General features: G+C 33.2%; 1 protein-coding gene across 1 annotated transcript; it reads left to right on the top strand.

The window, feature by feature from the left end:
* The first annotated feature begins 1 nt into the window (after nt 1).
* On the top strand, nt 2-15119 carry LOC127734723 (uncharacterized). The gene is made up of 9 exons (XM_052244745.1): nt 2-1220; nt 1607-1686; nt 3899-3989; nt 4685-4759; nt 5895-5952; nt 8256-8473; nt 11715-11754; nt 12362-13469; nt 13910-15119. The coding sequence occupies exons 1-8, from the start codon at nt 2-4 to the stop codon at nt 12708-12710; spliced, it is 2130 nt and encodes a 709-aa protein (XP_052100705.1). The 3' UTR covers nt 12711-13469; nt 13910-15119.
* Nucleotides 15120-15452: the final 333 nt, after the last annotated feature.

The raw sequence follows: 15452 nt of genomic DNA, 5'->3' as shown, positions 1-15452 counted from the left end.
CATGAAGGAAAACAGCAACCCACAAAGGCCAGTTGCCAAAAATTTCTCTTGCAAAATTAGAAAGGAACAAAAAGTTCATAATGCTGATGAAGAGATTAATCAGTTCGTAGACACATTCACATCTAAACCTGGATTAAGAAGTGGTAGAACTAGAAATACAGATACTTTTACTAAAGAGAAATCAGCATTCGATTTTGAGCCATACCCAGTTGATGAAACTTTTAAAGTTAGTACTGAAAAGGGAAAGAAACGGAAGTTATATAACGAAAGTGATACTAAATATTGTCCTTTAATCGAAGATGAAAGTAGTAATGACTTTGATGATAGATTTGTTGGAAAAGGTAAAAGAAACTTTAAATTAAAAAAGCAAAACAATGAAGGAAATGGTGAAGTGCTAGAAAAGCCAGAAACTAAAAGTTCAAGGAAAAGGTCAAATGTCAGTGACAAGACAACAAATGCGAAGAAAGTTACTAGAGGATCACTAAAGAGGCATGCTAGTGACTTAAGCACAGGTAGTGTGGAAAGTTTCAAGTCAGATGACATGAACAATTTGTTAAATCCTGACAGAGCCTCAAGTAGGTCTCCCGAATTATCCCTTGGTGGCCTCAGTCAAAAATCAGATGTGCTGTTAGATGCAGAAGGCCAATTGTACTCAACACAATTATGTTCTATGAAAGAAAAGCGAGCCAGGGTACCTGTCAGTAAGTCCAGTTTTAATTTGGATATCATTGATGATGACAGTGTTCAGTATCTATCCCAGAATTCAAGAAATGGATCAAACCAGGAAAGGGAAACAATATCACCAAATACTTCTCATAATGTTGAAGGTGGTTCTACACAATCAAATTTCAGACCAATCTTACCAAAACAAAGTGAGGATCATACTAGTCAAGCAAGTCCAAAACAAATTGGTAAGACAACGAATGCAAAAATAATGATAATCCAATCATCGCAGAAAACTGTGAAGAATACAGAGCCCGTAGGGCAGCAGTCAACTTTAAAGTCAAGATTGTTTGGACATATGAGTGACATGTTTAAGTTGGGGTCAGGCGACAAAAGTTCTAGCAGTAAATCAAAGAATAGCCAAGATCCTCAAGGTTCACATATCAGGAAGAAATCTTTTGGTGATGATGATGACTTGTATACAGAAACACAAAGATTTCAACAGACCAATGACGTTAATGAGACTGATATACAACAGATCAATATGAAGACAGAAGGTAAGATCGATTGCATCATTCAAAAATCCAACTGTAGAATTGACTTCAGAATTTCTGTACTGTAATCTAGTAATGCAAGCATAGCAGTTGAAAGAAAAACACTACCCTATCATAATATTAGGAAAAACATATTTTTACTAATAACTGTTTTTAATTTCATAACTACATCATCACAGAATAACTGAAGTTGAAAAAAAGTAACATTGTAAACATTTCCACATTTGGGCTTTGGGAAAATTTTAAATAAAAGTACATTTTTGACAAAAAAATTATCAAAAAGATTTATCGACGTCACAGGACAACATTTTTACATTAAAGAATATTGGTTTATTTATTAGACAAACCAAAATCATAGATCAATATTATACATTTTTGATGATTTTTAGGCATCAAAACTTACAGCAAGAAACAAGGAAGAAAGAGACAATTAACTACTGAAGATACTGAACCAAATAAACAACCAAAAGTAAGAGAAATTTATCTGTTATTGTTCTATGGTGTAATATTGATAGTGCTATACTTTTGTCAGATAAACTGGTTTACAGTCGTTTTAAATATTAATGATTTGTTAAAATAAGCAATTAGGATGTTAATTTAGAAAGTGATATACTAGTTATTTATTTGTACTGTGTTTTTACCCTTTTTTGATGAATTACAGTAAAACAAGATTTGTAACCCCATTTTTAGCTCACCTGACCTGAAAGGTCAAGTGAGCTTTTCTCATCACTTTGCGTCCGTCGTCCGTCAAAAATCTTCTCCTCTGAAACTACTGGGTCAAATTTAACCAAACTTGGTCACAATCATCATTGGGGTATCTAGTTTAAAAAATGTGTCCGGTGATCCGGTCAACCAACCAAGATGGCCGCCATGGCTAAAAATAGAACATAGGGGTAAAATGTAGATTTTGGCTTATATCTCTGAAACCAAAGCATTTAGAGCAAATCTGACATGGGTAAAATTGTTTATCAGGTCAAGATCTATCTGCCCTGAAATTTTCAGATGAATCTGACAACCAGTTGTTGGGTTGCTGCCCCTGAATTGGTAATTTTAAGGAAATTTTGCCGTTTTTGGTTATTATCTTGAATATTATTATAGATAGAGATAAACTGTAAACAGCAATAATGTTCAGCAGAGTAAGATCTACAATTAAGTCAACATGACCAAAATGGTCAGTTGACCCCTTAAGGAGTTATTGCCCTTTATAATCAATTTTTAACCATTTTTCGTAAATTTTTGTAATCTTTTACAAAAATCTTCTCCTCTGAAACTACTAAGACAAATTTAACCAAACTTGTCCACAATCATCATTAGGGTATATAGTTTAAAAAATGTGTCCGATGACCCCGCCCACGAACTAAGATGGCCGACATGGCTAAAAAATAGTACATAGGGTAAAATGCAGTTTTTGGCTCATATCTCTGAAACCAAAGCATTTAGAGCAAATCTGACATTGGGTAAAATTGTTTATCAGGTCAAGATCTATCTGCCCTGAAATTTTCAGACCAATCAGGCAAGTCGTTGTTTGGTTGCTGCCCTGAATTGGTAATTTTAATGAAATTTTGTCGTTTTTGGTTATTATCTTGAATATTATTATAGATAGAGATAAACTGTAAACAGCAATAATGTTCAGCAAAGTAAGATCTACAATTAAGTCAACTTGACCAAAATGGTCAGTTGACCCCTTAAGGAGTTATTGCCCTTTATAGTCAATTTTTAACCATTTTTCGTAAATTTTTGTAATCTTTTACAAAAATCTTCTCCTCTGAAACTACTAAGACAAATTTAACCAAACTTTTACACAATCATCATTAGGGTATATAGTTTAAAAAATGTGTCTGATGACCCCACCCGTGAACCAAGATGGCCGACATGGCTAAAAATAGAACATAGGGGTAAAATGTAGATTTTGGCTTATATCTCTGAAACCAAAGCATTTAGAGTAAATCTGACATTGGGTAAAACTGATTATCAGGTCAAGACCTATCTGCCCTGAAATTTTCAGACCAATCAGGCAACACGTTGTTGGGTTGCTGCCCCTGAATTGGTAATTTTAAGAAAATTTTGCAGCTTTTGGTTTTTATCTTGAATATTATTATAGATAGAGATAAACTGCAAACAGCAATAATGTACAGCAAAGTAAGATCTACAAATAAGTCAACATGACCAAAATTGTCAATTGATACTTAAGGAGTTATTGCCCTTTATAGTCAATTTTTTACAATTTTTTCATAAATTTTGTAAATTTTTGTAAATTTTTACAAAACATTTTCCACTATAACTACTGGGCCAAGTTCATTATAGATAGAGATAATTGTAAGCAGCAAGAATGTTCAGTAAAGTAAGATCTACAAACACATCACCATCACCAAAACACAATTTTGTCATGAATCCATCTTTGTCCTTTGTTTAATATGCACATATACCAAGGTGAGCAACACAGGCTCTTTAGAGCCTCTAGTTTTTTCTTATTCAATGAAATCTTCTTTCAAAATTCTATTTTCTACATAATTAAGTTTATCCCCTCATTAAAGTTGCAACTTGTTGACGATTTTCAGCCTTAAGGTAGCATTTGAACTAAAAGAACCTGTAGTATATTCTGTCTTGCAAATGATTAATTTACAGAAAACTGATATAACATGTTTGACTAGTCAGGAATCAGTAGATTAATTTCATTGTAGATGATCACAGTACCATGTCCTCTGTGTAACAAACAGTTTCCTCAGGATCAGATAGAGAACCATGCAGCAGATTGTAATGGTCCTGTGGATGGTAATTAAACTTTCAGATGTTATTTAAGTGCATTGATTGAATCTCATTAATAAATTTGTTCAACACATATTTCCTCAAAAAACTGACAAATTCTATATAAAATCCTACCTTTGCATCTGATGATCCCTGTAGCAGGATTTTATAAATATATTTTGTTCTATAAACACTAGCAGGAATAAAACTTTGAACATTTTACAAGTCTTGAATATTTATTTGAAATATGTTTATTACTAAAGACAAGTTTAACATCATGTTTGTTTAATATTCAGATTAGGTTCTCCATTTTCTTTCTTAATATTTGATAGTTATTTCTGTAATGAACAGTTAGGCCAAAAATAAAATTTAAATTCTTTAATTTTGACTACCAACCCACCTAAAAAGCTGCCTACCGGAAAAATTTTATGACACAAATTGTTTCAATTTTTTTTTTTTAAAGATTTTCTGCTCTAACGTTGTTTTCTTGTCTAAAACATGTAACTTATGTTGTTGGCCTAAAAAAAAGATAAAATCCCTACCTACCTACCCAACCCAACAAGGCATGGGTAGGCAACATCAAACAAAGAATTATTTAAAGGTGGCCTTACCTAGGATCATATTTCCAACTCGTGTAAAATTTAAATTTTTAATGCTAGACATCTTGTGTTCATGCCTGAGATTTTGTTGATCTTTTATGTTTCTCAACATTATGCTTTCAGATGAGAACTCGAGAGAATCCACAGATAGTGTACAAATACAAGAGATACAAGCGGGAAGAGCAAGCAAGAAACTAGGTATATTTTACAGTCTTGCAAAGACTAGTCATATAAAAGAGAACAATTGCAACATTATTCAAAACGTTTTATATCAGATTTTTATCATCTCACAGTATCATACTGATCATATAATTTTAAACCAAGATTGGATTAACATTTGAAATGATGCTAAATTTTTATACCCCTGCTTTAAAAAAGTGGGGATATACTGTTTTACCTCTGTCCATCCGTCCCATGAATATATTTTGTCGCATCTTTCTCAGGAACTACACTACAAGGATTTCTGAAATTTGGTTTCAGGGTTGATATAAGTCAGCTATACCATGTGATGTGTTTTCAGATTCATCACTCAACAACTTCCTGTTTACCATCAAGTATTTGGGCGGGGGTATCATCAGTGAGCAGTAGCTTACAGTTTCACTTGTTACACCTCTGTCACTTGTTTGATGGAGCAATTTGTGTTACCCATGTCTGTCCTTCCATTCTTCAGTCATTCTGTATAGTTATCCTGACCTTTTTCATTGTGCTTGGTGATATTGATCTAATTTTAATGCCTTGTGTATATAGTGATGACTTCAGATCAGGTTATAAAGTATGCATTCATATCACACTGACACATTTAATTTTCTTCTAATCAAGCAAGTTTTTTTCCTCTGTTTCATTCCACAAAAGTGATGTGACAGTAGAACAATGTAAAACATGGTGTTCAGAAGTGTCAAATTTTCTGCAAGAATTGTTTTTAGGTGCTGAATACAAAAACAATGTTTTCTGTATGGGTTGTCTAAAAGATGTGATGAAAATTTCCCCAAGGTTTGATGCAATGTTCCCACAAGTTATAAAAGTACTATAAATGAACTATAAAGAATAGAGAAAAATGGTCCAAAAAAATAAAGAATAGAGAATAATGGGCAAAAAATATGAAGAATAGAGAAAAATGGCCTAAATAATTAGAGAATACAGAAATGAAGGATCCCCCATCCAGACCCTCATTTATATTTCTTTGTCTAATACGTCATTCAAGAAAGGCTTCATTTGCCAGTTGAATACTTCCAAACTAATTCAGTCTTGTTAATAATTTTGAAAATTAGTGTTAAATGTTGGACCTTGAAGCTGATATTTTGAGACAATTTGTTACAAGGTTTTTTCATTTCAGATCAAGATGCAGATTTCATAGTTGACGAAGGGGAAAGTGAAGAAGAAAGTCCAAGAAAGTAAGTTTCTATGTTCTGTTCTGATAAAAGATTAATGTGTTTTTGTACTGATTCAGCAAAGTCTATTATTTTAATAATATTGACTTATTCTATGTTGAAAGAAATACATTGTAGTGAAACTTTCCTATAGAACTTTCAGGTGAAACTTACATATTTTTATACACCTGTTGACGGGATGTATTATGGTATACCTCTGTCCGTTGTCGTCAACATGTCGGACAATAACTCAAAAAAGCTTTAACCAATTTTCATGAAACTTTGTTGAATTGTTTATATCTATTGACGTAAGCTCCCTTTCAATTTTTATAATTTTTACCCTTCATTCCTAAAAATATTTCAAAGTCTTCTTTGAAAATTGGAAATATCTTTCTTTGTGCATAATGGTAGTTGAATCAACTACAACCAATGCTTTATACAATGCAATATTCAATTTTACTTCCTACTGATAAATTAAAGCAATCTTTACCATTCAGTGCTTACAAGCTGTTTGATTACCGTTCTAGGGTAATGCCCCTTTACAAATGAAAAAATTGCTGAATTTTTCGTTTCCATTCTCTAACTTGAGTTTGTCTTAAAACTAAATGTAATTTCTAAAAATATCAATGTCATTATTCAAGTAATTTTTAAATTTGGAGTTATCTTCCTTTGTCCATGATTATAGTTGAATCAACTACAATCAATGCTTTATACAATGCAATGTTTAATTTTGCCTTCCACTGATAAAACACAGATCAAGTTGAATTTGGGTAGTGTCACTTTAACCATTATTGAGTTATGCCCCTTAATAAATCGAAAGATTGCAAAATTTTTAGTTTCCATTCTGTAACTTAAGTTTGCCCCAACCAAACATTATGAAACCTATATACACAATATTCATTACCACAAAACTAAGATAAAGTACAATTTTTTTGTTTCCGTTCTCTAACTTTAGTTTGCCACAACCAAATGTTATGAAACTTATACACAATGCTTATTACTACATAATACAGATTATGTACGAAATTTGGTGGCATCACTTTTACCATTCTTGAGTTATGTCCCTTTATTAACATAACAAATTTTTGTTTCCGTTCTCTTACTTAAGTTTGTCTCAACCAAATGTTATAAAACATATACACAACCGTTCTAGAGTTATGCGTGTTCACAAATAGAAAAATTGCTGAATTTTTAGTTTCTGTTCTCTACTTAATTAGATTTTACATTTCAGAGTTATGGGATTTTATACATAAAAAAAGGGATATTTTCGTTTTCAGACAATAACTCAAAAATGTTTTGAGCAGTTTTCATTAAACTTTGGTGACTGGTTTATATCTATTAGAATATTATAAAAATAAAGAGATGTGGTTTGATTGCCAATGAGACGAGTATCCACCAAAGTTCAAATGAAGTGGATGTAAGCAATTATAGGCAACCGTACGGCCTTCAACAATGAGAAAAACCCATATTGTATAGTTGGCTATAAAAAGCCCTGACATGAAAAATATGAAACAATTCAATTAAGAAAACTTGCATCCTAATTTATAACAAACAATTTACAAAAAGCAAATATGACAGACATGAACTAACGACAACCACTGAACTATAGGCTCCTGACTTGGGGCAGGCACATAAAGAATGTGGCTGGGTGAAACATGTTGGTGAGCGCTCAACCCTCCCCTAACCTGGGACAGTGGTGTAACATCACAACATAAGAACAAACTATAAAAATCAGTTGAAAAAGGCTTAACTAATCACATCACAAAGCAGAAAAACATCAAACAAAAACACAGACCGGACCTAGCAGGGTATTTTTATCCATCCCTCATCCCAAACAATAAAAAGGCAATAAGTACAGATCCCTTTAGTTTTTTTATAAATTTCTGATATGACATTGAGGAGTTATGGAACTTTATTCGTTGAAAAAGTGACGAGCATATCATGCCCTCATGGCACATCTCTTTATTAATTAATATCAACATATTTCATCACATCCTTTTAGTCTTTAAGTTATAGTTCCTTATTGTGGTCCAGTTTAAATGCATATGGGCATCATATGAAGAAGCAATCTTCAGTCTTGTTTTATTTTTTTATTTTTTTTTTTTTTATCAAATTTTGATATGACCTTATAAAAGAGTTTGGTAAGAATAGAAGAAAATATCCACTTTAGATGTTGGTTGTTTATGAAAGGAGACATATTTATATATTGATCTTATTAACTTTCTCTTGCTACAGCTTTGTGAATGTAATGAATTTTAACTCCAGTTTTAGATACATTTTAAAATATTCAAAATTGGGAAAACCTGATAATTAAATGCTATTTATAGGTCTTTTAGTATGGAATGCTATATTTGTGACAAGTCATTTAGAAATAAGAAAATGTTGGACCAACATGTGGAAAAATGTTTAGATGAAGCGCGACAGATGCAGCATGAGATTGATACAAGAGGACTGGATTCTACATTAGAACCTGGGGAGATCCCACCTCCAAAACGTGCAACCAGATCAGCTAGGACAATGGAGCCACATGAAGGGTACTCATCAGGTTCAATATATTCAAATCATAAATGGTGGTGGTTTATTTGCATTTGCAATTAATTGTCAGTCATAAGAGATTTTTCAGGAAAGCATACATGGTAACCCTGCAGAGAAGGCACTTGAGGTAATGACCTATAGAGGCAATTTTATAATTTCACTTACTTTTTGTCGAGCCTGCGACTTTTGTCGCAGAAAGCTCGACATAGGGATAGCGATCCGGCGGCGGCGGCGGCGTTAGCTAACTTCTTAAAAGCTTTATATTTTAGAAGATGGAAGACCTGGATGCTTCATACTTTGTATATGGATGCCTCATGTTACGAAGTTTCCGTCAGTCACATGTCCAATGTCCTTGACCTCATTTTCATGGTTCAGTGACTACTTGAAAAAAAAGTTCAGATTTTTTGTAATGTTAAATTCTCTCTTATTATAAGTAATAGGATAACTATATTTGGTATGTGCGTACCTTGCAAGGTCCTCATGCCCGTCAGACAGTTTTCACTTGACCTCGACCTCATTTCATGGATCAGTGAACAAGGTTAAGTTTTCGTGGTCAAGTCCATATCTCAGATACTATAAGCAATAGGTCTAGTATATTCGGTGTATAGAAGGACTGTAAGGTGTACATGTCCAACTGGCAGGTGTCATCTGACCTTGACCTCATTTTCATGGTTCAGTGGTTATAGTTAAGTTTTTGTGTTTTGGTCTGTTTTTCTTATACTGTATGCAATAGGTCTACTATATTTGGTGTATGGAATGATTGTAAGGTGTACATGTCTAGCTGGCAGGTGTCATCTGACCTTGACCTCATTTTCATGGTTCAGTGGTCAAAGTTAAGTTTTTGAGTTTTGGTCTTTTTTTCTAATACTGCATGCAATAGGTCAGCTATATTTGGTGTATGGAATGATTGTAAGGTGTACATGTCTAGCTGGCAGGTGTCATCTGACCTTGACCTCATTTTCATGGTTCAGTGGTCAAAGTTAAGTTTTTGAGTTTTGGTCTTTTTTTCTAATACTATATGCAATAGTTCAACTATATTTGGTGTATGGAAATATTTTATGATCTATATGTCAGTCACGCAGGTTTTATTTGACCTTGACCTCATTTTCAAGGTTCATTGCTCAGTGTTAAGTTTTTGTGTTTTCGTCTGTTTTTCTTAAACTATAAGCAATAGGTCAACTATATTTGTTGTATGGAAGAATTGTTAGCTGTACATGCCTGCCTAGCATGGTTCATCTGACCTTGACCTCATTTTCATGGTTCATTGGTCAATGTTTAGTTTACTTGGTTAATGTTAAGTTTATGTGACAGTTGTAATAAAGCTTTATATTTAGGACTATCAACATAATATCAATGATTAGTAAAGAAGGCGAGACATTTCAGCGTGTGCACTCTTGTTTAACTGAACTTATAAGTATTTGACACCCATCTATAGTTTTAATATTAAAATTACCTTCTATGTGTCCCATGTATGTTTTCATGGGAAATCTCTTATGCCTGACAATTATAGTACAAGTGAAAATATGTGAATGGTCAGCTAATAATTTTCACTTAATTCAAAATGTTGTTTTTGTCGCAGAAAGCTTGACATAGGGATAGTGATCCGGCGGTGGCGGCGGCGTTAGCTAACTTTTTAAAAGCATTATATTTTAGAAGGTGGAAGACCTGGATGCTTCATACTTTGTATATAGATGCCTCATACTTTGTATATAGATGCCTCATGTTACGAAGTTTCTGTCAGTCACATGTCCAATGTCCTTGACCTCATTTTCATGGTTCAGTGACTACTTGAAAAAAAAGTAAGATTTTTTGTAATGTTAAATTCTCTCTTATCATAAGTAATAGGATAACTATATTTGGTATGTGCGTACCTTGCAAGGTCTTCATGCCTGTCAGACAGTTTTCACTAAACCTCGACCTCATTTCATGGATCAGTGAACAAGGTTAAGTTTTGGTGGTCAAGTCCATATCTCAGATACTATAAGCAATAGGTCTAGTATATTCGGTGTATGGAAGGACTGTAAGGTGTACATGTCCAACTGGCAGGTGTCATCTGACCTTGACCTCATTTTCATGGTTCAGTGGTTATAGTTAAGTTTTTGTGTTTTGGTCTGTTTTTCTTATACTGTATGCAATAGGTCTACTATATTTGGTGTATGGAATGATTGTAAGGTGTACATGTCTAGCTGGCAGGTGTCATCTGACCTTGACCTCATTTTCATGGTTCAGTGGTCGAAGTTAAGTTTTTGAGTTTTGGTCTGTTTTTTCTAATACTATATGCAATAGGTCAACTATATTTGGTGTATGGAAATATTTTATGATCTATATGTCAGTCACGCAGGTTTTATATGACCTTGACCTCATTTTCACGGTTCATTGCTCAGTGTTAAGTTTTTGTGTTTTGGTCTGTTTTTCTTAAACTATAAGCAATAGGTCAACTATATTTGTTATATGGAAGAATTGTTAACTGTACATGTCTGCCTGGCATGGTTCATCTGACCTTGACCTCATTTTCATGGTTCATTGGTCAATGTTTAGTTTTCTTGGTTATTGTTAAGTTTATGTGACAGTTGTAATAAAGCTTTATATTTAGGACTATCAACATAATATCAATGATTAGTAAAGAAGGTGAGACATTTCAGGGTGTGCACTCTTGTTTTTTTTAAAGAACCATTAGATTGTGTATTTAAAGAAATAAAAGTTTCCCTTTAATATAGTTATCACTTTAAGTCAGTTGTCTGTCAGACAGTCAATCTGTAGTCAATGCATTGTTAGACAATTTACATGTTCGCCATATATAAAACCACTGTACCAATTTTAACCAAAATAAACAGAAGTAGTATGTGAAGAGTTTTATAATAAAAAAAAGACTACAGTTGTATGTTTGTTGATTAACACAACTTATGCAAATAAACTCATTGTAGATACCAGGATTGAAATTTGGTACGCCAGATGTGCATTGCGTCTAAGAAAGACTCATCAGTGACATTTGAAACAAAAAGGTTTAAAAGAAACGAAGTTGCAGAGCATTCAGCACTCAAAATTCCTAAAAGTTTTGCCAAGTTTCTTGGTTTTCTGCACTCTGTTGTGTTTCCTAAAGGACATCTATTTATCATACATATTATTTATTGACTTGTAGCAGCTTTTTTTTGTTTGTTTGATAAGCTATTGAGTGATCGAGTGTTAAAATGAGTATTATAGAGAAATGGCTTTTCTATTTAACTTTGATAATTTTATCTATATCATTACAGGCAGTGAAGAAGAGAGAGTTACTCTCAGAGATGTTATAAAGTAGGTTGTTGTGAAATTTTTAATAGCTAATTAGCTGAACTTTAAAAAGTTAACAAAATAAAAACTAGAGAAACAAATTTTAGAAAAATTCAAATACAAAAATGTGATAATATGTTTATTTATTAAAGTGTCACATATCAATGGTCATAAAACATCTACAAAAATCCAGTCATAAAAATTTGATGACATTCATTGAACTTTTTCTAGCGATACCATATGGGCTGCATGGAATAGAAATCGACCTAACTATGCTCATGGATATCAATATATCTGTTAACCTATATCGGGTTGAAAAAATCTCTATGGAAAGTCTGTAACTGTTTCAAATTTGAGCTGTTATAAGAAACCTACAGAAAAGACCAAAATTCATCTTATATTTCATATTTGAATGTCTCAAAATCAATCAAAGTCTTATTCATGTACATGTATATGTGCACTTGCATAAGGTTGATTTCTATCCCACGCAGCACATATGTTAAAATAAGCACATACTCACATGGTCATGACATGGAATTTAATAAGCAGACTTCATATTGGTCATATCATGGGTTAAAATATGTGCATTTCCTTTGTTTTAAAAATTTACATACATTATATTTTATTTCAGAGCCAATCAATCAACAAGTAGTTCAGAAGAATCTTCATACAGTGATGAATATGACTGGTCCCCAGCTAAAACTCCACCTGACCATAAGGCTACAAATAAAGAGAATCAGTTACCAGGAGGTTGGACTTTAGAAGAACTTCAGAATTCTCCAATTCGATCATTTGTACCCATTTGGAAACAGTCTGATAATGAGGGGTTTAAAACTCAGTTTGACAAAGCTAAGAAAAGATTTGAAAAACAACAGCTTAAGGGAAAAGGAAAGAGAAAACAGAAAGGAACGAAAAGAAAAAAGAGAAAACGAAAATCAAAGATGAAGCCGGCCGCAAAGAGACAGAAATGTTCTGAATGATTTATTGTAAATACCAAGCCTTTTTCCTGTTTTGTAGGTTTGATGTTTTTCGGCGATGGTGCAAGTGAAATTTTAGAACAGAAATTTAAAAAAAATCACTAGTCATTGGATTATAAAACATTAAGATAGAAAATTGAAAGCAAAAAAATAGGGAGTGGGGATATGCACCTATTTTTATTAACTCGTCAAATATAATTTTTGTCGAGCCTGCGACTTTTGTCGCAGAAAGCTCGACATAGGGATAGTGATCCGGCGGCGGCGGCGTTAGCTTACTTCTTAAAAGTTTATATTTTAGAAGGTGGAAGGTCTGGATGCTTCATACTTTGTATATGGATGCCTCATGTTACGAAGTTTCCGTCAGTCACATGTCCAATGTCCTTGACCTCATTTTCATGGTTCAGTGACTACTTGAAAAAAAAGTTAAGATTTTTTGTAATGTTAGATTCTCTCTTATTATAATTAATAGGATAACTATATTTGGTATGTGCATACCTTGCAAGGTCCTCATGCCCGTCAGACAGTTTTCACTTGACCTCGACTTCATTTCATGGATCAGTGAACAAGGTTAAGTTTTGGTGGTCAAGTCCATATCTCAGATACTATAAGCAATAGGTCTAGTATATTCGGTGTATGGAAGGACTGTAAGGTGTACATGTCCAACTGGCAGGTGTCATCTGACCTTTACCTCATTTTCATGGTTCAGTGGTTATAGTTAAGTTTTTGTGTTTTGGTCTGTTTTTCTTATACTGTATGCCATAGGTCTATTATATTTGGTGTATGGAATGATTGTAAGGTGTACATGTCTAGCAGGCAGGTGTCATCTGATTTTGACCTCATTTTCATGGTTCAGTGGTCAAAGTTAAGTTTTTGAGTTTTGGTCTTTTTTTTTAATACTATATGCAATAGTTCAACTATATTTGGTATGTGCGTACCTTGCAAGGTCCTCATGCCCGTCACAAAGTTTTCACTTGACCTCGACCTCATTTCATGGATCAGTGAACAAGGTTAAGTTTTGGTGGTCAAGTCCATATCTCAGATACTATAAGCAATAGGTCTAGTATATTCGGTGTATGGAAGGACTGTAAGGTGTACATGTCCAACTGGCAGGTGTCATCTGACCTTGCCCTCATTTTCATGGTTCAGTGGTTATAGTTAAGTTTTTGTGTTTTGGTCTGTTTTTCTTAAACTGTATGCCATAGGTCTACTATATTTGGTGTATGGAATGATTGTAAGGTGTACATGTCTAGCGGGCAGGTGTCTTCTGACCTTGACCTCATTTTCATGGTTCAGTGGTCAAAGTTAAGTTTTTGAGTTTTGGTCTTTTTTTCTAATACTTTATGCAATAGGTCATCTATATTTGGTGTATGGAAATATTTTATGATGTACCTGTCAGTCTTGCAGGTTTTATTTGACCTTGACCTCATTTTCACGGTTCATTGCTCAGTGTTAAGTTTTTGTGTTTTGGTCTGTTTTTCTAATACTATAAGCAATAGGACAACTATATTTGTTGTATGGAAGGATTGCAAGCTGTAGTTCATGTCTGCCTGGCATTGTTCATCTGACCTTGACCTCATTTTCTTGGTTCATTGGTCAATATTTAGTTTTCTTGGTTAAGTCTGTATCTTAGAAACTATAAACAATAGGTCAACTATATTTAGTGTATTGAATGATTGTAAGGTGTACATGTATTTCTTGTTTGGTTTATATGACCTTGACCTCATTTTCTTGGATCATGTTAAGTGTATGTGATAGTTGTAGTAAAGCTTTATATTTAGGACTATCAACATAATATCAATGATTAGTAAAGAAGGCGAGACATTTCAGTGTGTGCACTCTTGTTGTTATATTTAAACATGTATGAGAGTTGTGTCAAAGGTTTGAAATTTAAAAATACGAGACCGCTGCACACTTTTCATGGTCACATGGTCACATTTTTAAAGGTATTAGTGTTAAACTCTATCAAGTCAACCTTTGGGGGATCAAGTTCAATGAATTTAAGAATTATTACTTTCTATTTTTATATTGGTACTGTGAATTGACACTAACTTGCACCTTGAAAGTGGGTCTGTTTAATGACATTGCATTGTTTGAAGTGTTGAGCATCAGCAGACTTACACATTTATGCACTATTATCTTTATTAATGCAATAAAACTCAAATAAGAAAATTTACCTTTGTTTTAAAAATGCAAATTTTCTTTTGACCTGGCATCTTTATTATAGACTGCTTTGTAGTTGAGGAATTTGTCTTTTCATTACTGTATGAACATTTTGTAGTGATATGAAACTAATTAGAATTTGTTATTTTCCATATAACAGTGTTTAGAATTACTGTTTTTGTTTCAAAATTCCTTCATTTTCTGCGTTATTTTGTATGTTAAAAGAAGTTAAATAAAATGCTGATAGAATTATCCTTTGACTGTTGATACAACTATTTGGAACATGCCATATTGATTAAAGAATCATCCAGTGCGGCAGAACAGGGTTTCAATCTCGGACTGGTCAAATCAAAGACTAAAATTGATATTTGCATATTCTCCTCCAAGCACTTGTCTTTTAAAGACTAAGAGCACAGATTGGAGTCAGAATAATGTAAATAATGTGTCCAAGTGGGGTAAAACTATAAATCAAAATGGTTGTATAATATAGTCAGTTTAATTTAGTTCCCTATACTTTTCACAACTCATTTACCAGATAAGCTGTTTGTTACCAATTAATTTCCTTTCAATCATAATAATCCAGGT

Source organism: Mytilus californianus, unplaced genomic scaffold, assembly GCF_021869535.1.
Source record: "Mytilus californianus isolate M0D057914Y unplaced genomic scaffold, xbMytCali1.0.p SCAF_3, whole genome shotgun sequence".
NCBI classification, from domain to species: Eukaryota; Metazoa; Mollusca; class Bivalvia; order Mytilida; family Mytilidae; genus Mytilus; species Mytilus californianus.
The sequence above is the reverse complement of the archived record's forward strand: the minus strand, read 5'-3'. Positions and strand labels throughout refer to the sequence as shown.